We start from the raw sequence: 27,676 nt of genomic DNA on the forward strand, positions 1-27,676 counted from the left end.
GACACATCACATCCAATGACACGCAGCACTCTTAAATTACTCCCGCTTTACTTTGGAGGCACTATTTTCCTCAGTGCTTTTAGTGGCAGGGACAGGCACTGGAAATAGTTTATTGTCCACTGAAAACAGAAGCCTTTGAGCTGGCAGAAGCTTTTTACTGCAGCTCCACAATTGCAGGTACTCAGGGTTGTCTAGTAGCACCAGAGCATGGAGAGGCGCTCTCTCCATTGCATCCCTCTGTCAATGGTGCATTGAAAGCCATTTGGCTATTTGTCGCTCCAAGCATTAGCCCCCAAGTGGAGAGCAAAGTCTCTGACGAGGATTCAATTGGCGAGGAAACCAAGAGGCATATGATGGTGGTGTTTTTTTTTTTTTTTGGGGGGGGGAGAACGACTCTCTTTGGGAATTATCTTCTCAGCCAGAGCAGAGGAAGAAAGAGGCACTTAGAGGTATCTTGTTCATTACAAATGCATGAAGAATATTTTGCATGTCATTCTATTTTAAACTCATACACACAAAACTGAAGTGACATCCTTTCCTGCAGGGGAGCATATGGAAATAAGCTGTTTTCCAACAGATTACATCTGATTTCAAATCATCATGATCATCATCAATCATGTAATATTTTTTTATAGATTTTATTTTGAATTATGCAGTTTGTGTGTACAGACACACGTCCTTTCTTACATTTAACCACATCAACAATAACGCACAAAGCCGCCATCAGCTGGTTGAGTGCACACGCACACTTGTGCAACACTGTTCTACCAGCCCTTCCAGCCTGGCTATGAAAATAAAGCAAGTCTCACAGCCTCCAATAACCTCGTCAAGCTCCCTTGAGAGTGTGTGTGTGTTCTCGTAGTCAGTTTGTTTTGGCTTAGAGATAGGTCAGCCATCATCACCTTGGCAAACAATTCCAGGAATCCTATATGAATTATTCATTTGCACAAGCTCTCTTTCTCCCTCCCTCTGCTCCTCCTTTCAACCTCTTCCTCCATCTAGGAAGCACACACAACTCTAACTTGATAAAGCACTTTCTCTGTTTCCCTTATTCATCAACAAGTGAGGAAATGGATACATACAACAGATACACAAAATGGCTGCCTAAGGTGCAAGCAGCCAAATATAATGGTATGGTATAGGATCCATTGTTGGTTAATTCTTCTGTTTATGTTCCTTTTGTTTTCAATTTACCAAAAGAGAGAACTGAAATCAACACGTAGGCAAGCGTACAAGAGAGAAACATAAACCACAACATAGAACAGAGGTAGTAAAAAACAAAGAAGCCCCCACCACACCCACAAGTCAGCAGGGCATGTTGCTGAGGCAGCCTAATGAGCTGCGCTAATTAAAATCACTTATTGACAGCAAGCGAGGGTGATTACCTCCACCCTGCACTCTTTGCCATCATAAGAGACACAGTCAAAACAAATTACCCCCCGGCAACTGCACAGATCCCTTCGCTAGCAACCATTCAGCTCAGCAGTAGCGTAGGAGAAGCTGTGTGTCTGTTGGAACTTCAATTACAGTGTGTGTGTGTGTGTGTGTGTGTGTGTGTGTGTGTGTGTGTGTGTGTGTGTGTGTGTACACACATACACTACGGTTACTATGTAAGGGATATAAGTATTTATTTCTATGTGCATATGCAGGGGAATGGGCACAAACCACACACGTGTGTGTGTGGTTTGTGCCCATTCCCCTGCTTTTCAATCTAGCTTAGCGATAAAAACACAAAGTGAGTTTATCACGTCTTTTTTTTCCACACTGCAATAAATCTTTGAAACAAGGAATATGCCTACGTGCATCCAATAAGCCAGCCTCCCTCCCTTCCTACCAATAACAGGGACAGCTAAGGGCTGTCTGTTTACCTCTCGCTGATGTCATCACAAACACTCATTTACGAGAGATGGGAGAATGGAGAGAGAGGAAGGGACGTGGCAGGAATTATGGATTATTCAGAATGCTCCGTCGGGCTTATTGATAAACCAAAGAGATGTACAGGAGAGGACCAGTCGATTAACCCATTCACCCTAAAGCCTCTCAGTACTGTCTCCATCCCCTGTTTTGTCCACTGCCACCAGCATCCACCCACAACAACCAGCTCCATCCCCACACTGCAACCTCCGTTGCTGATAAGTGCCTGACCAAAAACGCTCAAGAACAGGGGACACACACACAAATTGTGCAGTGTGCTGCTGTTCCAACTGGGCTACCCTCCCACTGATGCCATTTACCTTCTGGATCTGAGGGCCATGAAGCCTCCGCCCCACCTCTCTCTGTCTCTCTTTTCTCCCCCTCTGACAGACTCCCACCCTCACACATCATATCACACAGCGAATGACACAAGGACCATCATTCACATCACATCGTTGGGGTGGGGGTACAGACAGAGGAGGGGGAAGCAATGAAAACAGATAAGGGCATGAAAAGGGAGTTGGAAAAAGAGAATTGATGAGGCAAAGGTGACTGAGGGAAACAGAAGGCAAGACAGAATCAGAGAAAATGTAAATGCAAGTGTAGAAAGATAAAAGAGGGGCATCTTGAGATTACAGTAATTTTTTTTCCTCTTTTCAAGTCAAACGAATAAAAGATTATGCTAATGTCTGTTAATAGAAAAGAAAATGTGGGTTTCACACGGCTGACTAAAAGGTCTCAGGTCAGATCTTTATACAAACAGTTGTTTTGCAGTGTTGTTTACAGGTGTAATCTGACTTTTATAAAGCACTTAGGACTATGGTGACTGCAGTAGCAGATGTCTTATCCTAACCGCACCAAAAATTGACCAGTCGGACAGCATGCACACTCCTTATCCTGTGGACACGCCTAATCACTTGATATGAAATGCTAAAATCCACACCTCCAGACATCTTACAGGTATGAAAGATACTATAGCCCTACATGCTGTTATGCGATACTGCATTTCTGATTTAATGCAAACGTGGGCTGAAACTAGGGCTGCACAATTAATCTAATTTTAATCACAATTTTGGCTTCCCACGATCAAATTCACGTGATCGAGCGATATTTAAAATGCTTCATTCCGTTCATAGAACGCTCTGTATTACTGTTTTTTTTTTTCAAGCTCCGTAAACCACTCTCTGATCACGTGACTCCATGAGCCAATCAGAGTGGTTCCCTGCACCGCGCAGTTTAGTTTAGATGTTGACAGTCACAGAGGACAGAGTAACGTGAGGAAAATTCCACAACAGATAGCAGTCAGTCATAAGTCGTCACGAGGTTTACCAGTAAACGCAACATTTTGTCCCGTCTGTGTTGTTTTTCAGACAACAGCAGTGACCAGTGCTAGTTTGAGTCTTTTAGTTCATAGCTTTAGCGGCAGACTGTTGGAATCCTCTAACAGTTAAATACAGTCTCACTACACCGTTTAGCTGTCAGCATTTTAGCCGTGTTTAATCCAGTTACTACTGTAGCTAACGGTAGGCTAACGTTAGCTGCTGTGTAACGTGTTATTAGTGTTTACTAGCGTGACATGCAGCGATGTTTCTGTTGCCTGTAACGTCTGTTTTGGAGCATCAGAGCGCAGACATTTAAGTGGGACCGTAATCCGTGTTGCTATTTCGTCCGGTAGATACCGGGCACCGGTGCCCTATTGGCACCAGATTTTAACATGCACCGTTAACATGAACCGAAAATTGCGTTGCCTGCACCTTTTCACAGCAAACGTGCATGTTTGGAAAGCGGTCGCACAACAGCTGAAATGGCATACTGGCGGAGGTAATAATATAAAAAAACTGAATAACAGCAAATCTTTGAGTGAATTATTGACTTTTTCAAAACAATTCTTTTTGGTCTAATTGACTCAATTAATCAATTAATTGTCTTAGAAATAATGGAATAAAGCACTCATTTGTATCCAGAGGAATATGAGAGCACAGCTGACAGAAAAGCTCCTAAGCCTTTTGTGTCTTGCTCTGGGACACTTCAGCAGGGTGCATTCTTGGTGGTACACAGGATACAAGCTAACTAAGTATGCAGCGGCAGGCGACGATGGGAGAGAAAGCAGAAGCGAGGATGCCGGTCAGGCCTGCTAGCCGACCTCCACTGCCAAGCCTCCTACTCACCAACACGAGATCCATCGCACACAAAATGGATGAGCTGGAACTCAATCGACAACAACAATGAACAACTACACACGGAACTGCTGCGTGATGATTATCACCGAAACCTGGCTGAACCCCCTCATCCCGGATGCCGCTGTGCAGCTAGCAGGCTGAGCTAGCTACCGGCAGGATCGAGACAAGAACTCCGGCAAGACCAGAGGAGGAGGAGGAGGACTGTGCATTTTTGTGTACCAACAGCAGGATCGTTGCCCTGCACTGCTCACCTGACCTGGCGGTAATATGCAGACCATTTTATTTACCAAGCGAGTACACTGTAGTGACTGTTACTGCTGTCTACAAACGGTCAACAAACTGCAGCGCGATCACCCGGAGGGGATACATATTGTAGCACGGAACTTTAACAAGGCGTCCTTAAAGTCTGTACTCCCCAGCTTTTTCCAGCATGTAGATTGTGCTACTAGAGGGAAGAACACACTAGACCATGTATACTCTAACATCAAGAAAGCATACAGAACTGCGCCTGTCCCTCACCTGGGCCAGTCAGATCACATCCAACTACTCCTGATCCCAGCATACAGTCCGGTCAGAAGGACTATACAGCCAAGTAGAAGGACTATCAAAACCTGGCATGACACTGCCCTATCCCAGCTCCAGAACTGCGTCACATGGTTGTGTGCAATATGTTACAGAACAGAGCCCTTTGTTTATTAATATGATTTCATCTTGCTTGTATGCTGCACAATTTACATTACAGCAGAGGTGTACAACTGAATGTTTACTCAGAGTTCAATGTTCCTACACTAGTTCAATTAGTATTTTATGTCTTTGAAGTGTTTTTACTTGAATACTTACATTTTAAAGAAAATAAATAGAACTGTTTTGATTCAACATTTTGCCCATTATCATCATCAGTGATTAAGTAATTCAGACTTTTAAAAACACATTTTTAAAAGGATATCGTCTAATTATCATTAGAGATATTATTTTTTGTCCATATCGCCCACCCCTAGAAGCCTGATGTGAAACGTGGTCACTATTTCTAAAGCTAAGATGATTTTAACATATCTGTCGCCCCTTTCCTTAATGCCTCCAGACTACTGAAATGGCTCCTTGGGTGGTGTCACGGAAACTACAGATATTTTTGCCCTATTCATCTGTAGAAGTCTTTCCACTGCAGCATGATCCCCAGTGTTGGGTGGCAGCCGAACTAATGAGCTTTTAGCCCGGCTGGCACTGGGGAGGCAGACACCGAGTAGTGCAGAGACAGACAGACAGACAGACAGACACACACACATCCTCTCAGACATTCTGCCAAACACTTCACTTTAATCTTATCAAACCATCCCCATCAGGCAGCGTGCCCTTGATGTTGTTTAGCCTGTCAGCATTTTCACTACAGGAAGCCAGTTAGTGCATGCTTCCAACAGCCATTTAAGGATGAGGGTAGAAAGTAAGGTCAGGTATGTGTGTTTATAGTCCTCAATCACTCGGGGGGAAAAAACAACAACGGTGTTTTGGCTGTACACAGACCATCCCTGATATGGCTTCATACCTGTTTGTGCATCTCAATGTTGAGCCCATAGGACATCTCATAGTACTGTAAAATAGAAGAGAGAATAGAAAACATTAATACATAATGAGGTTACCCTAAAAACTTTGTTTCAAAGACTTTTGATGATGCATTTCTTATATGTACATAAAATTAAATAAGTAATTTGAGGCAAGACATGATCCCAGATATTTATCCTTCGTGATATCTATATTTCTTAATTGTGTACAACAAAATAGGAATCCCAAGGTACTTGTGACTTTTCTCTACTGAGGAACAGAGGGGTTTTGACTGATATTACATTTGTATTAGTCCTCTAAAGCACCCAAACAATAAAAGAGACAAGTTAGATTCATGTTGCAGTACAGGGGTTGAGCTATTAAAAACACACTGACATTAACCAAAGCGGTTGACAACTTCATGTTCTTTGTGCAACCACAGCTGACAGATGATTGGCTACTGTTCTCATTTACTTCTACTGGGCACTGCCAGTCTTTGAGCTGAAAACACTGTATGTGGATTCAAAAACACAGGAGAACGCCAACACTCATTTAAAACAAGATGATCTGCTGATGATTGCCAAGAGCTTGTGAGCCACCCAACAGATACAAACTAAAGCCTAGTAGTCAGTCTTGTTTATCAAACACAGCAAACAGCTTCCATTTATTATAGCTATTCCCCACCACCTTCTGGTTCCTCACAGGGAAAATAATATTTAACAAACGTACTGCTGCGTTTGGTTAAAGTCATTCCTTTCATGTATAAACAAGATAAGCATGCACATACACAAACTAAGAGCGAGGTCTAAGTTGCAACTATCATCAGATAGACAAAATGCAGATTTTACTGTTTTAGAAAGAACTTTTGAGTTGGGTTGTCTCAGCAGAGGTATTTATTTCATTTGATCATCAGGGAAGCTAGGACTAAAGACTAAGAACAGCGGCAACCTCCTACATTTGAGAAGCTGGAACCAGTAAATGTTTGACATTTGTAAATACGATGACGATAGGACAGCACATTGTCATCTTACAAAAAAGTTTGTTGTCCAAATTAGTGATTCAAAGTAGGGATGCTAGTTTAGATTTTTTTTCTCTGACCGATAGCCGACCCTCATTAACCGTTAACCAACAAGCATGCAACTGGGTCCCAGTTCATCCACTCGGGAACAATTTCCGCGTCCGGAGAGCCGCAGACTTTTACCAGTCATACAGCCACGAGGTTGTGTGCATTGTCGTGGTAACATTCAGCCACTTTCCTCAAAAGCTTGCTCGCTTCTGTGGTACCGACAAATTCTCTCACCACATACACCTGCGAGGTTTGCCAGCTGTGTGTACAGGGCAGCCAACTTAATCCACCAGTTCTCAACAATATAGCAGCTGAGAGCCACGAACTTAGAAGAAGAAAAAAAGAGCTTTAAGCGCAATTTGCTGGTGCTAAGTGAGCACTAGCAAGTTAACAAGCAGTTAAGAAATAGATTGTGCGGGTTAATTTTTCTTTTACCATGCAACCAACTGTTTATACATTTAAAGTTAAAAAAAACTTTATTATTTTAACTGTTTAACTGATAGCATTAATCAGTCAAAATTCTTATTGTCGGTAAACGGTTCATTGTTAAAGCTATAGTGCGTAGTTTCTGCCGCCCCCATGAGGAATGTCTAAGTAATGACAACAAAACTGTTAGCACGTCCACATGATACAAGCCTTCCGTGAACGCCCCATCATCCACGCAGTTGCTAGTAGCCAAGGAGGACACGGAGGATTAAAAAAAAAACCTGATGAATTGTGAATGATGGACTCTTCAGAAGTGGTCATTATCTTCACTTGAGTTTCTGCGCGGGAAAGTCACCGGTCGCCACAATCTTCTGAAAATAGCCATACTGAGAAATACAGAGAGAGTTGTGTGGAGCTGATAGTCTTAATTAGCTTTGTAGCAACTCATTTGGCTTGAATGTAACGGACGTTCATTAATGTCAAAAGGTTACGCGCTAAAGCTTTAACATCCCTAATTCAAAGCACATTTGTGTTACACGTGCAGAACGTTGTCTCATAAAATGAAATTTTTTTTGTTTAATCTTATGTAGTGGATAGTGGAAAAATATTCTCATGTATATTGTGATATTGATTTTAACAACAACGCCTGGCCCCAACAAGTAGTCTATTTTCTTTATGGTTGTTCTCCCCATATCTAAGAAACCCCTGGGTGTGTCAAAAGTGTCTGAATGACCCCATGGTTTACCTTGGGTGAGTTAAGAAGTTAAAAAATAATAATACAGGAAACCCTCTCATTCATGCACAAAGCCAGCAGACCAGTCATTAACCCCCAAGTGGGTCATGTCGGGTGTGTTAGGGAGGGGTTAGGGAGGGTCATAAATAGGACCCCAGAGCCATAGAGGGGGGGGTCGTCACACCCCACAATCAATAGTTGGACATTTGACCCCTGCTAGAGTTTCAACCACCCCCACTCTGCACCTTCTTATCCAATGAAAACAGAAAACACAGGCCTGAGTCAACAACACCAACGCAGGGACAAATGCTAGCATGGCCTTTGCAAAACACCAGGGCTGCACCACCTGTGACTTTTCACCTGAGGCTAAAGGGAGGATACGGCATTAAATCAGATTAACAGCTTTAACAATGACTGCTCTTACCATGACGTAGTGACGCTGCATCTCTGTCTTTTCATTGGCCAGTTTATCGTACTCCACTTTAAGACTTTGGGAAGAGAAGAGAAAAATAAAATGATGTTTTTACGGCGAGTTTGATATCTGTTACATACCTGCATTAAAGCACGTTATCGATTTGGGTATATTACGCCCCGTTAAAAAAAATTCAGAACAGGTAGATATTTATCAGTGTGAACTTGCATGAGGCTTCAAAAATGGAACAAGACAGAAGCAGCTTCCTCTTCTTTCCAGGAAGTCAATGCTGTTTACAGTAGGCTAGTCATTACCTGTGGTACTGGGCCTGCAGGAACTGAAATTCGTCTTTGATCCTGTCACAGGACTCTGCCACTGTGAACTTGAAGCCAGGCTGCCCTGGCTGGTGAGGTGCCTGGAAAGTGCAAGGGTGGAGATACCACAGGTGTAAATACCACCATCACAGTCCAGATAACAGTCTCATCTCTCTCTAACCACCACCACCTCCTCCTCCTCCTCTTTCTAGGTGAAATGTGTTTTTCTTCTTTTTTCTCTTGATTGTTTGTCCTCACATTTCCCTTGAGCCCTGAGTGGCGGAGGAAAGAGCCGCTTCATCCAGCCTCAAAGTCATTTTACATGGTAGGCAAAGGATGATGAGGGCGGGATAAAAACAAAATTCATATTTTTATATAACTTAATGTCTGCTGCTGCAAAAAAAAAGCTAAATTCATCTTTTATCAGTGTAAAAATGAGACTAGAACAAACTGCACTGAGAAATGAAGTCAGATTACAGCAGGAGGTGATGATCTACTTTCCTGAGTTCAACCAAAAGCTCCGATCTTGTCGCCAATAAACAAGATATCCCGGTTTCTCTCCTGCCAGAATGAAGCGCCTCAGCAGCACCGACGCAGGCAGACCATAAATAGTAAGGTGTGGATCAGCAGCTCCACTTTGACGAGCTAATTAGGCTACTTTGAAGGGCGGTGCATTTGCATCAATTTACAAATAGTGACAAAGACAGCTACTTACCGGATGCCGGCCTTGTGGATACATGTCGCGTTCTTTACACAAGGGAATTCGGTGTGTTTTCTCTCTCCTTCCGTAATCGCGGTGAAGGTGCGGTAAATCACCGCCACCCCCTCCCCTGTATACGCAGGATTGCTGCGGACAAAGCCCTGTTTCTCGGCTGCAAGGCGCACACTCAGACCCCGACCACTGGATGTATCACCTCGTCGGCCTCTCCTTTGTACCTATACAAAACAGAAAACGAGGCACTGCTGAGGACCTGAATCACTTTAGCAGCAAGTGACCCTAGTGTAAATCGACAGGAATGAAAGCTTTATAAACTTAACGGGACTGGTTTATGAACTACACCCTGACAAAATGAAAATAAAGTTGTTGTTTTTATCGTCAATGTTGCATTAACATTTTTTTTTCTTCATATATTTCCCCATTTTCTGTCAAAAAAAACCTTAATTTGTCGCATCGATTGACGATTTGCATTACACGGCGGGGAGAAGACAAGAGTAGCCTACCAGCAAAATGTGTTTGATCCGATGTATCAAATAAATCCACAAAAAGTTGATACTTTGATCACAACCTCAACGACATGATGCTTTGTTTCTCTCGTAAATATAACGACTTGTTTTCCACAAAGGGAACATGAACACACGCAAAAGGGTTGTTTTGGTGTACCGGGAAAAATCTGAAAACAAGGAGCTGCTGCTGCTTTCAAAGTCGGCTGCCATAAAGCCACACCACCACCACCCGTCTTGTTAGCGGCTCTCTTCGTGTCGCCCTTTTTTTTTTTCTTTCTTTTTTTTTACCTTTGTCTGGGCTGATTCCTCCGCTCGCTCTTCTGCACAGGTAAAAATAGTATCCAGACACAAAAAGCTTAATATCCTTCACTTGTTACCGTCACCATAGAGTGATAAGGGCGGAAAATGTCAGTCGCAGTTTCTATTTTTCATCCACTTCTTCCTCTTTGCCCCTTGATAGTCCTTTAAAACCTGGTGATACCGAGGCGGAGTGCGTCTCTCCGTCCGGTCGGACGTTGGAAACCCCTCGATCGGGACGAGTTGTTGAGCTCATACAACTTCAAAGAATATTAGATCCAGTAGTAGCCTAGTAAACGAATCTTCCAGTAAGTCCAAATATTATTAATTGGCAAATAAACGCGTTATTCTTTTGAAAACGACGGCCGTTGTGAAATATACCAGCAGTTCCTCTGCCGCGCGCTGTACCACACACAGACTGTGCACTGACACGAGGATCCGACTGCCGAGAGAGGGCCCTGCTCTAACCAATGGGGTTCTCCGAAGGAGTTTAGCAACGGCGACCAATCACAGCGCGGTAACCCCCACGTGGGGGTTTCAGTGCACCGGTGTTCTGATTGGGTTGCGATATGTGACCTCACATGTTCGCCATTTTGGATATGAAGTGACATTCGGTGCGTTCAACTTGTTCAAAACAAATGACAATAATTTCTATATCTGTGCATTTCAAACCGTGTTTGTTACATTACGAGTGCTTACCTGCGAGTTTTATCATTAAAAACTATGCCGATTCAAACACTATATGCTGGTCTAAACAGGAAAGTAACCCCACTAACCAAAGACAGAATTGATCATTTTAATAAAACCACTAGGCTGCAAATGTGGTATGTGATTATAATATGTGAACAATTACAAGTGAAGCTAGTGTGACCCTAAACAATGTGAAACAGGAAGATAACAGTTTCTGCTCTTAATTCGAGGAGAAGCAGAGAAGCCAAGAAAAATAAATGTCCTGTTAGTTACTATGCCAAGAAAAATAGGAGCTCATAGAAATTCATTCAAGACCTGAAGTGCGCAGAGGATGTGAATACTGCTTAATCTACAGCAGAGTGTCCTTTGAGTGACTTGAATTGATCGACCTATTTCTAACGAGACCTCAAGCATCTACAAGCTTCCCTATCAGCAGCACTAGGTAGGCTATAACACGTCTGCGCGTGAGGATATCAGCCTATCAAGTGTTGCTCAGTGTGCCCGGCCCCACGTGGGTCCTCTTCCTTCCTCTTCACTGCTTTCTATCCAATGGTGTCGCAGCTGTCTTCCTGCGCGACTTACGATTGGCTCAGGCGTGGAAAATCTGTCAGTCAGCAGCCAGCGTTGTCAATCAAACCCACGTTGGGTACGGCGCTGACAAATGCCTGTGCTACTCTCCCTCCTGCCTGCGAATAGTGCCTGGAATGGCTGCTTAATTAGCTTCGAATGGCTTTTCCTTTCAGCTCAAACAATCTGTCACTACCATGTGGTAAAAAGAGCCTTGCATAAAACAAAAGCAGGAGAGAAAAAAAGCCAGTAGGGGCTAAATATCAGTTTGATTCTCCCCCTCTTCAACCCCTCCTCCATGAAAACATTTGCTGCAAAACAAAGCTTTTACCTCACTCAAACATTGGCTTGTTTCACTCATCTGCTTTTGCCCTCATTTTCTTCTAAAATTGCATTTGTTTGTTTATCTGGGTGTCCATTCAGTCCACTCACATTTGAATTTTTAAAAATTCCCTGAAACAAGTAGACCACGTTTGGCTAGCCTATATGACATTTATCATGTTATAGGTTTATTAGGACAAGGTTAGCAGTAGTTAGGTACTAATCATTTTTCTTAGTTTAAAATAAATGTATCCCTACTTCAAGATGATTTAAAAAGTGACATAGCCTATGTGTATATGGCGCATTTACAGATGTCAACAGAGAATATTATTTGGGGGGGGCATTTTAAGCCTTTATTTACACAGGACAGCTGAAGACATGAAAGGGGAGAGTGAGGGGGGAATGACATGGAACAAAGGGCCGCAGGTCGGAGTTGAGCCTGTGGCCGCTGCGTCAAGGAGTAAATCTCTAGGGCACCTGCTGTACCAGGTGAGCCAGGCGCCCGTCATTAAAGAAATGAAGAGGAAACATGTTCATATGATTAAAAAAAAAATTAAAAAAAAATCGCTAAATAAATGTTTGCTAATGACACAATCTAGAACAACTAAATCAGATTTTAGAAAATGCTAATTATTTGTGAATACTAGGTCTACTTTACAGTGCCTGCGCAATGATGAAAAAAAATCTTTTTCGTCCTGAAAAATGTATCACAAATTTGATTTAATTCTTTATTTTTTCTTTATTTTTTTTTAACGCTAAGCAAAGTATTTCTAAAATGCAGACAGAACTACGCAGCCACTTGAGACCTAAACTCAATTTTCTTCCATTTTAAATCATTTGTAGCAGAAAACAGACAACAACAAAGTGTCCAAAATCCGAGAAGTATACCAAATTTTCAACATAACTGTAGCTAGCATGCTGTGAGCTTTAGCTGTTGCTTAGCAACAAATGTATCCCTCCTGCAGATGTTCTGACATGAGTTGGGATAACAACTCATAAACCGAGGGCATGTCAGTATGCTACAAACTCACTGGGAGACTTTAAAGAAGATTTTTCACACAAAGCTTCCCCGATGATAAATTATCTTAGTAGCCCTGGTTGTAATCATAGTCATCTGAGTAGGAACAGACTAAACTATGAGCAACGCACTTCTTGCACTTCTTAAAATCCAAGCTTCCGAAAGGGAACTTCATTAGTTCTCTCGGCCGCTCGTAACAAGCACTGATTTGCAATGAACAACAACACCATGTTAGTTCCAACCAAGTGATTCACATATATTTAGTTCGAAATTAAATACCTATCATTATCATATGAAAAGGTCACTTATCTTTGTAGTCACAACGAACAGACATTTTAGGAGAATTGTTCATCCTTACCAGTGATGCACCTGAATGTCTAGGAAATTGGTGGGACGTAACACAGGTAAAGTGTAGGCAGGTGCAGAAAGGCATAGACATACAGACGTTGCATGTTAGGCTTTGGTATGATGCAGGCTTGCCAAATAAAGGTTGCACAAAAGTGTAATCTGAGCTATAATATGATGATATATTCCAATCTATTAATATGCTTGCTATAATGTTTTTATATTAAAAAAAGTATGAAAAGTTCATTATTGAGTTATGGTGGAAAAATCTGACTATCAACTCATTACTTCTGAATAAGAAAAAAAAAAATCCACTGAACTAATTTCCTCTCTGCCTCTCAGTTGCCTTACCTTACCTTTGACTTTGAACACACACACTTGCAGGAGTCCTGGCTTCACGTGTGAGAAAAATGGACCAAGACAAGAACAGATACACAAACTCAGGTTCCAGGAGCAATTTAGCCTCTAACTTTGTGAAGCCTTCGTTGTAAAGACTCAGGCCTCGTTGCCCAAAAACATCTTAAGACTAAGATGATCATAAAATCCATTTTACAAACCTTCTTAAGCTTAAGAGGAGTTTCCAAAAAGCATTGTAACTGAAGAGGCTCTTAGAAATGGTCGTAGATTAACGATCCTACCCACTCGTAGGAAGCTTAAGGCATTTTAGAACCTCCTAAACTTGCATGAGGAATTCCAGCGAATTCATTTGCACCATTGTTTATGCCGTCATTGTCTCCCTCTTCCTCTTCTAACCTAATCTATTCTGACTGAAATGTCACTTTCCTGATGGTATATTTTCACGTTCTGTATATTTTGTATTAATACAAGCATGTGTTTGTCACACACACACACACACACACAGCTAGTCCGATGCAGAAATGATGACAGATTGACATTCACAAATCACAGTCATCAAAACAGATGACGTGCTTATTCGTGAAACGTATAGGGACCATCACTGTCTTATTCTAGGTTTCATATGAGTTGATACGTAACGTCGTCCTCGAGCAGCAGCTTAATCAAAGCTTACTTTCTTGAACTGACATCCACCCTGTGACATGAATCATAAAGCGCAGCAAGCTGACGGCTGTTGACTGCACATCAGGCTTTGTTTTCATTCTGAACCATCCCAAGTAAAAGACATTTCTTTTGTGTCTTACAACACACGGATGTATTTTTTTTATCAAATAACATGACTTACAGACAAGTTAAATGTGCAGTTATATTAAAGTGCATTCAGTATCACCTTCAGAACCACGGGTAGCCAACATTAAAGGCCGGTTTATAATTCTGCATTGAATTTACCCTGTACGACGTGGCTGACGTGGCCGACGTGGCTGAGGTGCACCTCCCCAGAAATGTTAACGCCGACTGCAACTGTGATTGGTCCGCTTGGTAACATTGCATTTCCTCCTATGCATTTCTGGCTGATCCTTTTTCTCTGTGAAAGCCCATGTCTCTCAGTGGCCGAACAAGCACAGACAATTCACCCTCCTTCTGCCTCAATCAGTTCAATGGTCGTACAAACCATCTTCTCTGATGTTTTCTCTCTTTTCTGCCTTGCAGTAATTTCAGTAAAAGTAACAACATTTATTATCTCCATCTCCAGCATGATCCGCTCAATTTCAGTCACCATTGTTTGCTCTGTGTAGAGCCTACGTACAACTATATATCAGTCGTAAGAAGCTTTTTTTAACAGCATGCACATGCACTGGCTCTTAAGGCGCTGACACACAGAGCCGATTATTGGCCGTCGGACAGTCTGGCGAGGTCGGTGACTCGAGTCTGTTCAGTGTGTTCCGTGCCGTCGCCCGTTGGAGGAGCCGCCGGCCTTCATTTTGGCCGACCTGACATGCTCAGTCGGAGACAGGGCAGTCGGGACTCGGGAAATGGCGAGCGGGATGAGCCTCTCAAAATCTGACGAAAATCTTTTAAACTGACCTTTGTTGATCTGAAATGAAGACAGATTCAGCAACTGCACGGCCTATTTCTCGCTTAAAATGTTTTCAGAAACACGTTTCGGTGAACTATTTTAGTACAATATGAGATCGTATTCTGAACAAGCCGCCATGACAGTCTGGCTGTGAATTTCCGGAGAAAAAAGACCCACGTGACGTGTTCGTCCAATCAGCTGCCGGTTTTCATTTTCTGGGAAACAATACAGAGAAGCGCCGCCTGCTGCTATGGAGACGTATTACATTTCGCGCACGCGCAGAGCGTACACTCAAGTCGGCGTCGCCTCAGTATGTTCTGAGGCATTTTTTTGGACCTCGGGACCCGACTGATCAGTCCGACTGCCTTTTCTGCCGACGGTCGGCCGTCTGGTTGGTGTGTAACCTCTCTTAAGTACGGCTTCGGGAAATGCAGGTAGAAATTTAAGAGCACACGCAGAAACAGTCGTAGAAAATGCTCCTAACTTCTAAGATCGATCGCTATAGGGAAATGTAGCCCAGGTATTGTTTCAGGGTGTGGCGGCACAGTAGATCAGTGGTTCACTTCCCCACACAGGGTCTTTTTGTGTAAAGTTTGTTTGTGTGAATTTCCACTGCGTGCTCCAGTTTCCTACCACATGCCAGAGACATGCTAGCCATGTGTATTAGAAACTAAATTACCCATGAATGTTAAGGTGTCTCTATAAGAATATGGCAACCTGCTCTCTACACACGTTATTCTGGTATAAATTAGTGACGCGTGAAAGGATTAAATGTGTATATATGTGTAATGAATATCTTTAGGGTGTTAAAAACAGAATAAACCACAGCTTTTTTTGTATGGTTTGCCAGACTGAGGAGCCCAAGGAAAGTGGCAATGCCTCTTCCTCCACCTCAAATATAAGATGTTTTCACGTTTAAAGAGAGCAAATGACTAAGTATTTTACGATCACTTGTAAGTCACTTAATTACCAATGCACTACTTTAACCTACTCATTTTCATGTCACTATACACGGAAATGACATTGAGAAGTTTGTTTTATCTTTAAAAACAATGTACAGTAACTCTTACGGTTATAAAGCCTACGTTTCACTCAGGTATTTCAGACACACCTTTTATCTAGACTCCTAAAAGCATGAATGATTTATTACATTTTGCATAGAAATACTGAAAACTAAATGTCTATCTTGTCATTTCAATTTTTGTAAAGGAATTTTAAAAAAGTATATTAGGATATTCTCTACTGTCATCAAATGAGCCACCATGCTAGAGCTGTAAAATCATCCAATCATCCACATAATGCCTATACAGTAGAGGTCTTAAAATGGACTTGCGTGCATAAATTAGTTTTCAAAAAAAGGAGACTGGATCTGAAACGGACCAAAGGACAGTCAGACCCAGTCTGAAGAGATCTGGGGGATAATCATATCAGAACGATCCTAACAGAGAACAACACAGGCAGTATGATGCACCACTAACGAGCAGCCACAGGCTAAAACGGTAGCAATCACAGTTCCCACTCTCATCAAAAACCACATTTTTCTCCCTGTGATGATTATGACAGAACATACGATCAGATAGATACACTTTGGTATTTGATACATTGAAACACAAACACGCAATCTGGGGCAATACAATGGAATACTACCAGACCCAATTAGACTAAATATAATTTAGACCCTTCCCAAATTCAGGTCCTGGGTCAGGTCTCTGTGGGTAGGACCTGTGATGGCCTTTACTTTGCAGTGTATGTTGTATGAAAACCGTGTGGTGGAATTTCCAGAAACACCATGTTGTGGTATCATGAGACATAAGGGAAAGCTTAGACAACATCAGGTCATTCATATGTTACAGGTCAGGGGATGAGAATATTCAGCCAGTCTCTAATAACCAAACTTGTTCATGTGTATAATTATGTTTGTCTCTACAGATTCAGGGAATCTAGGCAGCTGTATGATAAGGGACTGTTTTGTCTCAGGACTGTCTCCTTTTGGAGGTCAGAGGGCCAGCCACACTTTAGCATACTTCCCAGAGAGAGATATGCTGAACTAGGCTTTAGCATCTGTGTTTAGGCGACTGCAATATCTTTGTCTACCTTAAAGGTTCAGCTAAACGTAACGCCTCCAGCATGACTTTTAATACACCTTCAGGAAGACGGGAACTTCAGAGAGTTGGGACAGCACTGCACAATAACACATCGTGGTAAAACTGAACTGCACTGCCTGCTTAATTGTCTCCTCAATTGAACTTCACGTATGTGAAATGAGTTGTGCTGCTCCTGAGTTTTTCCTAAACATACAGTACAACTTTTTTTACGCTGTCCAAAATCAACTGCGAGCATATCAGCATCATCTTCTATTCATCATATCTCAAGCGGGCAGGTACTGTTGATTTATGCAGAATTGCTGGTCAATTGTGCTAATATTTGTCAGTTTGCTCTGCACTGAGGGTCCAGGGATTGGTATGTGTAGAGGCAGTGTAAGGATGTGGGTTATCTGGGAACTGGCAAACACAGCAGTGGTCTCCACAGGCCAGAGACTGATTCAAGAACCACATACAAACAGACATTATCATCAGCTTCATCTCACACATTGAGGACCGTGGATATGTCACACACACACACACACACACACACACACACACACACACACACACACACACACAGAGAGAGATCCACTTTTCATCCCACTCAATAGAGAGTGGCCTAGATTAGGCAGCAACAAAGGAGTGGGCTTCACCTCTGGGATAAGGGGGCCAGTCCACCCTTGTAGACCTCTGCACTGTTTATTTGCACTGGAAACCCAGATGCTGTGAAACTCCCACTCTGAGGCACTACACAAATATTGGGGCTATTTGCAGAGGTGGTTTTAATTCTTTACAGAGCAATGATTGGCTCTTTTCACTCCCATCTCTGCAAGAGCTTGGCCAATGGATTCCTTCACCCTCCTTCAGCCCCCTCCCCACACACCAACTCACACCAGCCCCAAAATAAATATAACTGATGTATATTTTTCAATGGATTTAGTGGCCACTGAAGACTCAAATCCCATTTATTCTGCTTATGGTATCACATTCTCTGCTCAAACAACTCCTCAGTACCAAGACCACAACTTCTATAGCGAACTGATGCTTGTTCCTGCTTCTGCTGTACACAAGGATCTTGATACTTCCTGAGAAGAGAAACCTTGTTCAGTCGCCTTTTGGAGGCCTGCAGTGTGAAAAACAAGGACGGGCTGTGCAAAGCAATAAAGCTGTTCTTGTAATATTTGGTGTGGTATGTGAGGTTATAAATAAAGAGGGATTGCATACTACTTCAAAGGCTTAACATTGATTCACACTTTTCTTTTTGTGTAAGTAGTCTCACCTTTGTCAAGTTGTTTGATGATCAGCATCCATCACATTAATTACTTCATCTTTTCAACTGTCAGCTCTTTCAACCATCCCAGTCAATTTTTCTATGGAGGAGTGCAAAAATGGGGCCAATTTCCACAGGGGTCTGGTTGGAGGGATAGTGGTAGCAGTATTGTGAAGCACCCACTGACTGGGGATTATTGACTTGCTTTCACAGGCAGCTTCAGGCCATGAAAGGACATTCCTTGCCACAATGGACTCAGTGTGTGTCGCGGGGGACGTGCAGACATGAACAGGGCCCCTAAGTGTATCACTGTGACTCGTCAGCCTGTAATCAATGCAAACAAGATGAAAGGGCCTTATCAAAAGAGACAAACACAGACATGAGCAGTGTCTGAAGACCTTGTTTGGCTAAAGTCCATGCATTTGTTTGTCCTATTGGCTGGTGTATATACTGTATGTGTTTGTCCACGTGTAGGCCTGCACACATTTGAAGAAGAAATAGTAGGGCTGAACACATGTAGATGTTATACATTCGTGCCTACAGAAGGTAGCATTGTCAATGCCAGTGGGCTGCCTAACCAGTATGATATACCAGCAGAAAACAGGAGTAAAATTCTCCACATTTTATTTTATTATTTAACATATTAAGCGGAGTTACACAGAACTGAATTTCTGCTGCCTTATTCCATCTTGTACAGTATATGTAAAAGATGTTTTCTTTGACACATTTTATGCGGCACTAACCATTTATAAATAGTATTGTTAAGACAAATATAGGACAATTCAGTCATTGTTTAAAACTTAAAAAGTGGTTTGTTTATATATATATATATATATATATATATATATATAAAAACATATATATAATCACATCATTTGAATTAAATTTGAGTCATTTGTTTTGTAAACCAGCTTACATGTAAATGCAGGTTAGTTGTAGTGTTTTCTATATTCTATATACCTGTTGCCCTGGAACGTAATATTAAGCACTCGTGCATAGTATTTGTTGTCCTCGAAGCGTCAATTTGGAGTTCACAGTTGTTGACACCGAAAACATGATTGTCTTTTTTTTCTGACTGCTCTGCTGAGCATTAATGAATTAAGAATGGCTCTGCCTCTTGTGCGGTCTGTGATTAACGATCATTTAGTCAGCACTCATTGTGATCGGGTCTGCAGGCCAGCCCTGTGTAAGGCTCTTTAGTGGGTTGGTGTTATTTTTTGTGATTACCGTCCAAGTGGCTGCTGTAAGAAACAGGTCAACAAAGTGACCTCATCCTGTCCTTCAGCTGGAGAGTGAAAGAGAACCTGGTGATGACGGTGAGGCCCACTCTGCCTTTACCAAGTGAATGATAACGCAGCCAGGGAGGTGCCAAGTACCCCTTCTACTATTACTGCCACCAGAGAAAAGCAGCTGCCTGGTCCAGCAACCCTTTCTCCTAGAAATTCTTTTATATATCACTGAATTGCTTTACCAATTACGTTGTGCTGACAATCACTGCCTGGATTATGTTTACAGGCAGAGTGAATGAAGTGCTACATTTATGTACCACATAGGGCTGTCGGGGTTACCGCATTACAATATATTATAACTGCGTCACAGCTGTTTGTTTGTTTGTTTTGTGACGAAATGGAAAGTTTAGAAGAACATTTGGATTGTCCAACAAGGCAGGCCTGCTCGGTTCTTTCTGGGAATGATTGTAAAGATTTTCAAAGAATATGTTTACGGCTTTTACTATCTAACTGGGATGTTTTGGGACCGATTGGAGAGGATTGTTATCAACAAAGTAGACACGGTGATACACTGGTAAGAGCAAATGACGTTTAACCATGTATCAGCTAATTTATATAGCTCACATTACTGTATTGTGTGAATAGTTAACTTCATTTAATATTGTATGTGGCGTTTTCTTTTGTCGGGTGCAAATGTTTCACAAGTTCCTTCCTGAGACTATTTTGCAGAGCCACCGTCACTACATCCACAACTTAGTGCTGCCCAGGACGATTGTGATTAGTTTTTTAGAAAAATGCAACCCAGAGAATTTTGTGGATGAGCCAGACCTTACTCCGCAGCGCTGTGGAGATAGGTCTGGCAATGCAAGACTAGATTTAGGCAACAAAAGCACTTTAGGTTAAGGTGAGGAAAAAATAGGGTTTTTAGTTATCACAATCAACGCCAAAACATGATAAATATCATCCCATCATGATTATCCGATTGTTAATTTTGTCCTTATCGTCTACCCCTTGTGGATATAAAACAGTACTTTGCATCATTGCTTACGGTCATACAAAAAGGTGATATGAAACCAGTAGGGCATTTTCTCATTATTCAAGTATTCGTGTAATTATCTCTGTAATCTTTTTCTAGTTTCATCTCCAATTCATCCCTGTCTGGTTGTCTGTTCATGTGCTATATCTCATAGAGTGTCAGTTTTGGTGGTGATGTCTCAACATGTTCATGTGTTATATCATGTGAGTGTCAGTTTGAGTGTTATTTTGTTATTCTTGGGTCCACATGGTGGTTGGTGGTGATCTTCTTAGACAATGGAACCATAATAATGATAAACATAACAGTTGCAGAGGCCGCAGCTCTGTAAAGTGTTCATTATTGGCGGGTTAGCGCTTAACCGCATGTTCCAACATAGAATTTCTATTAGAAACAAGGGAAAAAAGGATTTACAAGTATGTGAGAGCAGACTGACATCTTGGTGACATTTCAAATGTCTTCTCTATGTAATGATCTTTTTTCATCAGTCACTCAGCGGGCAACCAGAATCCATTATGGACCAGAGCAAAAATATGGTTTCCAAGGGAACAAGCCCCTACATGCAGTGCCTCAGGACTGTAGGCAAGATGAGGTGTTTGCACTCATGTATACTTCTTCAGAGGGAATTGTGTAGCATTTATGCATGCTTGTTGAGAGTATGCAATAGTGTGCATGGCCCTGTGTGCTGTTTTCGTGCATGTGGACCCACTCAGCCTTGTGAGATAAATGGAATGAGGGAAATCACCTGGGAGATTGCAGCCAGGCCATCGATTTCATGGGTCATCAGATAACACCGGGGCTTGCTGAGCACATGCCCTTCAGCACAAGGCGAAGGCTATCATTTAGCCAGATCAATAGCTCTAATTACCCTGCTCCACCCACTGCAATGAATTCAGAACCTATCATATTGTCTTCAAGGAACTGGAATGGGGAAGTACAGTATCGTTGGTGTAATCGCAGGAAAAGATTTGATTTTGCTTTAACCATCACATCCAGCCTGCTGTTCTGATATTATTAGTGGTCAACACTGCACCAGCTTGCGTACTATTAGCACAAAGTAACATTTATTTGACAGCCCCTCTTCACCCAGAAAACGCTTCTTGTTAGGCCGGGCCCTCTCGTAGCTGTAATAATCAATGCGAGAGAAACGAGGAAGTGAGGTGACATGGTATAAGTAAATCAACCTATACTGTTGTTTAGATATGAGGATGTGTTGTTGTTATTTAACCAGATCTTAATACAGGAAAATAATAAACTTAGCACAAAAAGTAAGGACATTTGTGTTTGGTAGATTATTTCTCTGTGGTAACAATGCTTTTTGGCAATAAATCTTATACCGTTAGAAAGCCTGTTTAGTTCCCTTTCAAATGGTGCCCCATTTGTAAGGAACATGCATTTGTGGGATGAGCAGCAGCGCTGAGTATGTGGTTTGCACCCATGAAAAATTTGCCAAATCTTCTCTGCCAATGCCAAACAGCTTATTCTGCCATTGACTTGTTTGGTGTTTGGTGGATTGGATGATTGAAGTTTGAAGAAACAAGACATATTGGCCATTGAACAATTTATTCATTTCACAAACAGGAGCGTCAGTAGCGTGTGGAAGAACCATACACAGCCACAACAGCCCGGCACCTCCTCCTCATGCTGGTCACCAGCCTGGTCACACACTGCTGTGGGATGGCATCCCATTCTTCAACCAGTATTTGTCGCAAGTCAGCCAACGTGGTTGTGTTGGTCACTCTGACACGAACAGCACGCCCAAGCTGATCCCAAAAGTGTTCAATGGGGTTGAGGTCAGGACTGCTGGAATAGGGCTGAGATTCTGCCACTGCTGTGTATGTTTGTTAACGTGAGAATGGGAGCTAGCAGCTAAACACACCTATTAAGGAAGCAACACAGGCTGTTTCAAAACTCTTGTCAATCAAAGCAACATGTGGTTGTATAGAAGCTGCGTGGGTTATGACTTAGAACAGAAAGTAACTGTCATAAACACACCGCTCACAAAAATGCCAACTGTCAGTTGCAAACATGGTTTGTGTTTTCTCAGAGACTTCACCGGATTTGAAACAAATAAGCTCACACGGTGCAAAAAGGAAGTATGTGACAGGGTTTCATCTTCACTCACAGGTCTAGTTAGAGTTCCTCTCAGCACCACTTCTGCCTGACGTGACATTAACTCACACACAGCCAAACAGCATCTCGTGTTAATATCTTCAAGCCGTCCACTTAAAAGCAATGCTGTTGTTAGTGTTATGCCCTCCCTCCCTCCCTCTGTCTCTCACCTCTAACATGCTGAGTGCTGCCATCCTGATATCAGGTTTCTCCACAATCATAGCTCTGCAGTGGTCCACTTATCACCGAGGCTGGCACGCTGCCCACTCCCCATCACTTTATGTCTATCATTCTCTCGTTCAGATGGAGGAAACCGCTCTCTCTCAGAACTCCTACAACTTAAGTTCCTTTAAGCTTAAATTCCCAATAAGTAGATACACAGTCTGAAAAATTATCAAGCGTTTTATAAGCTGCATTAAATAAATTATATAGAAATGAACAAAAAACATGTCAGACTTGAATCCTTATAAATCACACAATGTTAAATGTTGACAGCATTGGAGCTCACGTCTCGGATCAGCAACAATTAATTAGTTATCGGCACCATGTCTATTAACACGGGGAAAGTACACAGTGATGGTATTTTCGTTGTTGGGAATTTCTCTGAAAGCCTTGCTACTTGTACCAGGTGATGGGTCTAATTCCTGGTGTGTGCTTGCACTTTGCACGCTTTTATTAGATGGTGATGCTTCAGGCGATTAACTTTGTGATACTTCCCATCTTTGTCAACACAGATTTTGGATTTAGTTAACAGTTTTACATCACCAAATCGTTCAGTGTCAGACTTCAAGAAGCGTAGCCTATTTGGGACTGTCTCATTTACTTGGCCAAAAACTTAGAGTTAGCTAACTCAAGCTAACTCCCCTGTGCCTATTTTGGGAAAGGGGCTGTCTATTCCAAAAGCACTGCGATGGGATTGGGTGTCACTAAGTTGTCAAGCAATGTAACTTATAAGTATAGTATATCAAAGTTTATATCAATAATAGCGCCTGGCCTTACCAACCGCCCAGAATTATCATAAGAAAGAAGTGTGTATTTGCAGGTGCATGCGAGCATTCTTGTGTGTGTGTTTGGGGGACCTTATTAAGGCCAGCCGCTCCTATGTGTCATCACTCGTCATGCCCTGAAAGCCAACATAATATTAATACATTTTTATTTCGGGCTGCCTCTTGTTACAAATAAGTGTGTCATTGTTTTTACCCACAGTCATGTCTGTGTGTGTGTGTGTGTGTGTGTGTGTGTGTGTGTGTGTTCATCACAGGTCTATCAAACTGTGCTGCCCCCGGTGCTGGCAGGCCATTGCAAAGCAGGCACATATCCAAACACATCTAAACATTTCCAGCAGCTGGCCTCGGGGCCAGTGTAGCTGTTTAGCCCATAATAGTGACTGATTAGAATACCAGAGGCGAGAACTGAACTAAAGCAGTTGTTGACAAGTGATATTAAGCAAAGTGGGGAGTCCAGCCGAGTGGATTTGATGATGCCACCAGGGAAACATGTGCTGGCCCACACAGGGGCACTCTTTAACACCATAGCATCCAAACAGCTGATAACTCTATCCAAGAGACTAGAGGAGGGGTACATTGCTTCACCCCACCGCCCTGCAAGAGGAAACCAAATGATGAAGCTCTGTGACAATACTGTAGAGACTAGACTTGCACTAGGGCTGCACGATATGAGGAAAATATGCGATAACGTTGTTGAATATCGCGATAACAATATTACTTGCGATAAATCAACAGATATTAAAGTGTACTCAGTTCTGCCTTTCTGCTGCTTTCAGTATTCTGCTAAAATACAGCAATTGCCTGTTGAATTTAAAACAACTGAAAGGAAATCATTTCCATTCTTTTATTGAACAAATTGAACATTAATTTGAATATAAAAGGCAGCACTAAAAAAAGAATACAAGTTACATTTTAAAATGGAAAACAGAAAAAAAACAGAAAAAAATAAAATCTCTGAGTGTCTTTTGCAATATGTATACTGCGGCAGTTAATATTGCGATGACGATAAAAAAATCAATATATTGTGCAGCCCTAGACAGCACTCCTCCATGATATTGTCTTTTTATTGTTTTCTTTGCTAGTTTTCATCTTTCCTCTGTTACTCCCACCACAGCAAAGGGAAGTGCTTTGGATCTAAGTGCGATACCAAAACTGCTAATTTTATGTTGCTACTGTAACTGCTGCTTAATTATACTTAATCATATCTTACTAATCAAGTTCCTCAGTGTTAGGGGTAGGAAACTTGAAACCACATTTATTGATTTGTTTGCATTTTCTCTGTCACTGCATGTCCAATTACTCAGTAAATTGAAATACTTCCACTGAGCCTTTTAGACCCTTTTATACTTCTCGTTTAACTCCTGGCAAGAAAGCAAATAAGAGAAATTCCCAAAATGTCAAACTATACTACTATAACTATTTTGGCTTCTCTGTTATTCAATCAATACATTTTAACGCAAATAAATGCACAAAACTACTAAAATCCCTTTAATTTTATCCTAATTTGCAATTGCAAATGTTTTAAAAAACTTAACGAGAGGCACTTGATTGAGGTTGATTGATGTTAGTCTTGGTTAAATATTGAAAAAGTCCATGGTGACACAAGACAGGACGTGTTTACATTTTAAATATATAACTCCAACCACGATCTGTCCATAACCTCAACCAAAGTGTTTTAGTAGCCCAAACCACATGTGGGATGCAGAAAAGCGAACCATGGTCTCCGGTGGAATTTTTTTTTGTTTTTTTTAAAGGTCCACGCAGTTCAAAGTACGTACTACAGCTACGGTAGCCTTCACGCTTCAAAAAGCCGGTCTCTTGCTCTTTTCAATATCCTTTTTTCTGGGTGAAGAAGAAGACTCCTGTTCCTGAAATTTGGATTTTGAATACATGTGGTCCTCCATGTTTCCTTCTTCAAACTTGCCGGTGCCGGGAAGCTACGATACCCATTAGCAGCATTAGCAGCACCTGTGAGTTTATCATGTGACAGCGAAAACACGAAAGGCGGAGCAGTATGTCCTGTATGTCCCTTACCGGCTAACGTATTTCAAGATGGCGCATGAATATGGAGCGTCTACCCCAGTTCATGCGAATGCAAATGTAACATTTCAAGCCAAAAAGAATACTTGGAATTGATGGTGGTGGTAAATATTCATGAAAAAGGACAAGTTTGTCAACGGGCAACACAGATTTTGATAATGAACAACTAAACACGTTACACACTGGACCTTTAAGGACCGGAAATTACGTACGAGAACAGGTGAAAAACATTAAGTAGCATATACATTTACAGACAAGTTAGTAAAAAAAATAAAATAAAATCAAAACACACACACACCCCTTCTGATTCCCTTATCACTTTCTGTATTTTTTTTAATTTTTGAAAGGTTTTTAAGTTGTGAAGTACTGTATCTAACAGAGCAGAAACACCAGAAAAAAATTATCCTAAAAGATGAAATGCACTAAAGTATTAATGAGATTTTGGTCTTTGGGGAAATTTAATGTAATTCATTTTGTCACTGACAGAGAGCTATTAGCACCTTCCAACATTCCCCCAGAGATCCATCCTCAATGTTTGATTGTGTTTCACTGCTCTACAAAGTGCCACCTCAGTGTAATGAGTTGTTCATAATTTGTCACCACTCTGCCTCTTTCAACAAAATAACCTTTTGTTCTGCTTTGCTGTCCACCTCACTGCACTCTCCCAGGGAAGGCTTTTAGGGACATCTACTTCAGAAAAGGAAGAGCTGCACAATGCATGGAAAAGAAACGTGGAAGACGACATGTCTCTTACTTGCATTATTCATGCAGAAAAATGCATTTAGTGCCAGTCTTTTCAAAGCTAATATTATGTTAATAAGGAAAAGGAATTGTAGGAGTTATAGTGCACTTCCTAAAAGGAAGCATATGTGCCTACAAAAAAAATACTACTGTTAATGCACCTTGCTGCCTTTTTGCTCCTGTATGCATCATTTGATGGTAATGGCCCATCTGGGCTGATCTGATCTGAAGTCAGGGATGCTGCACCAAGCTATCCACACTATGCTCATCTGAGCAACAGCAGCAATGCTAATGCAGGAACAGTCTTTCATGCATAATGATGCTTAGATCTCCCACAATGAAGACCTTAATACTGGAGCAACAATATAAAGTAATTTTGCATTTGAGATATACACAAGGAAGGTGAATGGAGATACGTTTGTGCTGTTTAAAACATTTAATAAATACATTTGAAAAACTCAGCAGCAACATGTCATTTAAGGACCAATGTCCCAGTTACTCAAGATAATTAATCCACATTCTACCAAGGACGTAGTCCCAGCTACAAACTACAAACATGTGTGTCTACTAGGTGAAACTCCACTATACTGTGGCAGCAAAGTAGTTTGTGCACCATCAGCCACAGATAAATAACACAAACGAAAGGTATGATAAAAGCTGACTAGGGGTGGCACGTTTCATGAAAAAACATCTGAACCGCTCGGTCTGCTTGTCTCGGTTCGGAGCGTGTGTGCTGCACGGTTCGAAACATGCGCAATGTAGCCTCGTGCCCGTCAGGTGCCCGTATGTGACCTCAGACAGTGTGTTTCCCTTTCGCGCGAAAGAAGAGGTGTGGACAAGTACCAACAAAACGTACAGCTAAAGACATTTAGCTGACATTTGAGATCGTCTTGCCAACCTGTAAACATTTCAACATCAATGTACTGTAACGTTTTTTCACTCTAAAGTCGCTGAAGCAGCTGCAGTTTAGATCATGTCGGGTCTCTGCAGCGGGTGGGGCTGCTCAGTTCTCCCCGCGACTGACGCGTGCGCACACAAACACACACACAAACGCACACACAAACACACACGGTGGATGCAGGAAAAAACGGAGATGAGACGTATACAGGAGGACCTGACAGCTACGCTCGTTATTGTAAGTGCAATGATAAGTCCAATAAGTACTTTATCAAACCGTATGACTG

The 27,676-nt window shown here is 41.8% G+C and overlaps 1 protein-coding gene across 12 annotated transcripts in view; it reads right to left on the reverse strand.

The window, feature by feature from the left end:
* The window catches only part of tle3b (TLE family member 3, transcriptional corepressor b), a 31,743-nt gene extending 22,322 nt beyond the window's left edge, over window positions 1-9,421 (reverse strand). For all 12 annotated transcript variants that reach the window (XM_078275268.1, XM_078275021.1, XM_078275192.1 and 9 more), the window contains exons 1-4: window positions 9,297-9,421; window positions 8,582-8,682; window positions 8,280-8,343; window positions 5,635-5,679 (exon numbers count right to left, since the gene is read on the reverse strand). In XM_078275268.1, the coding sequence (XP_078131394.1) occupies window positions 5,635-5,679; window positions 8,280-8,343; window positions 8,582-8,682; window positions 9,297-9,320 (234 nt within the window). In that variant the 5' untranslated portion in view covers window positions 9,321-9,421. The remainder of the gene's footprint in view (window positions 1-5,634; window positions 5,680-8,279; window positions 8,344-8,581; window positions 8,683-9,296) is intronic.
* Window positions 9,422-27,676: the final 18,255 nt, after the last annotated feature.

The sequence above is a fragment of the Sander vitreus genome, chromosome 1 (genome assembly GCF_031162955.1).
Source record: "Sander vitreus isolate 19-12246 chromosome 1, sanVit1, whole genome shotgun sequence".
Lineage (NCBI taxonomy): Eukaryota > Metazoa > Chordata > Actinopteri > Perciformes > Percidae > Sander > Sander vitreus.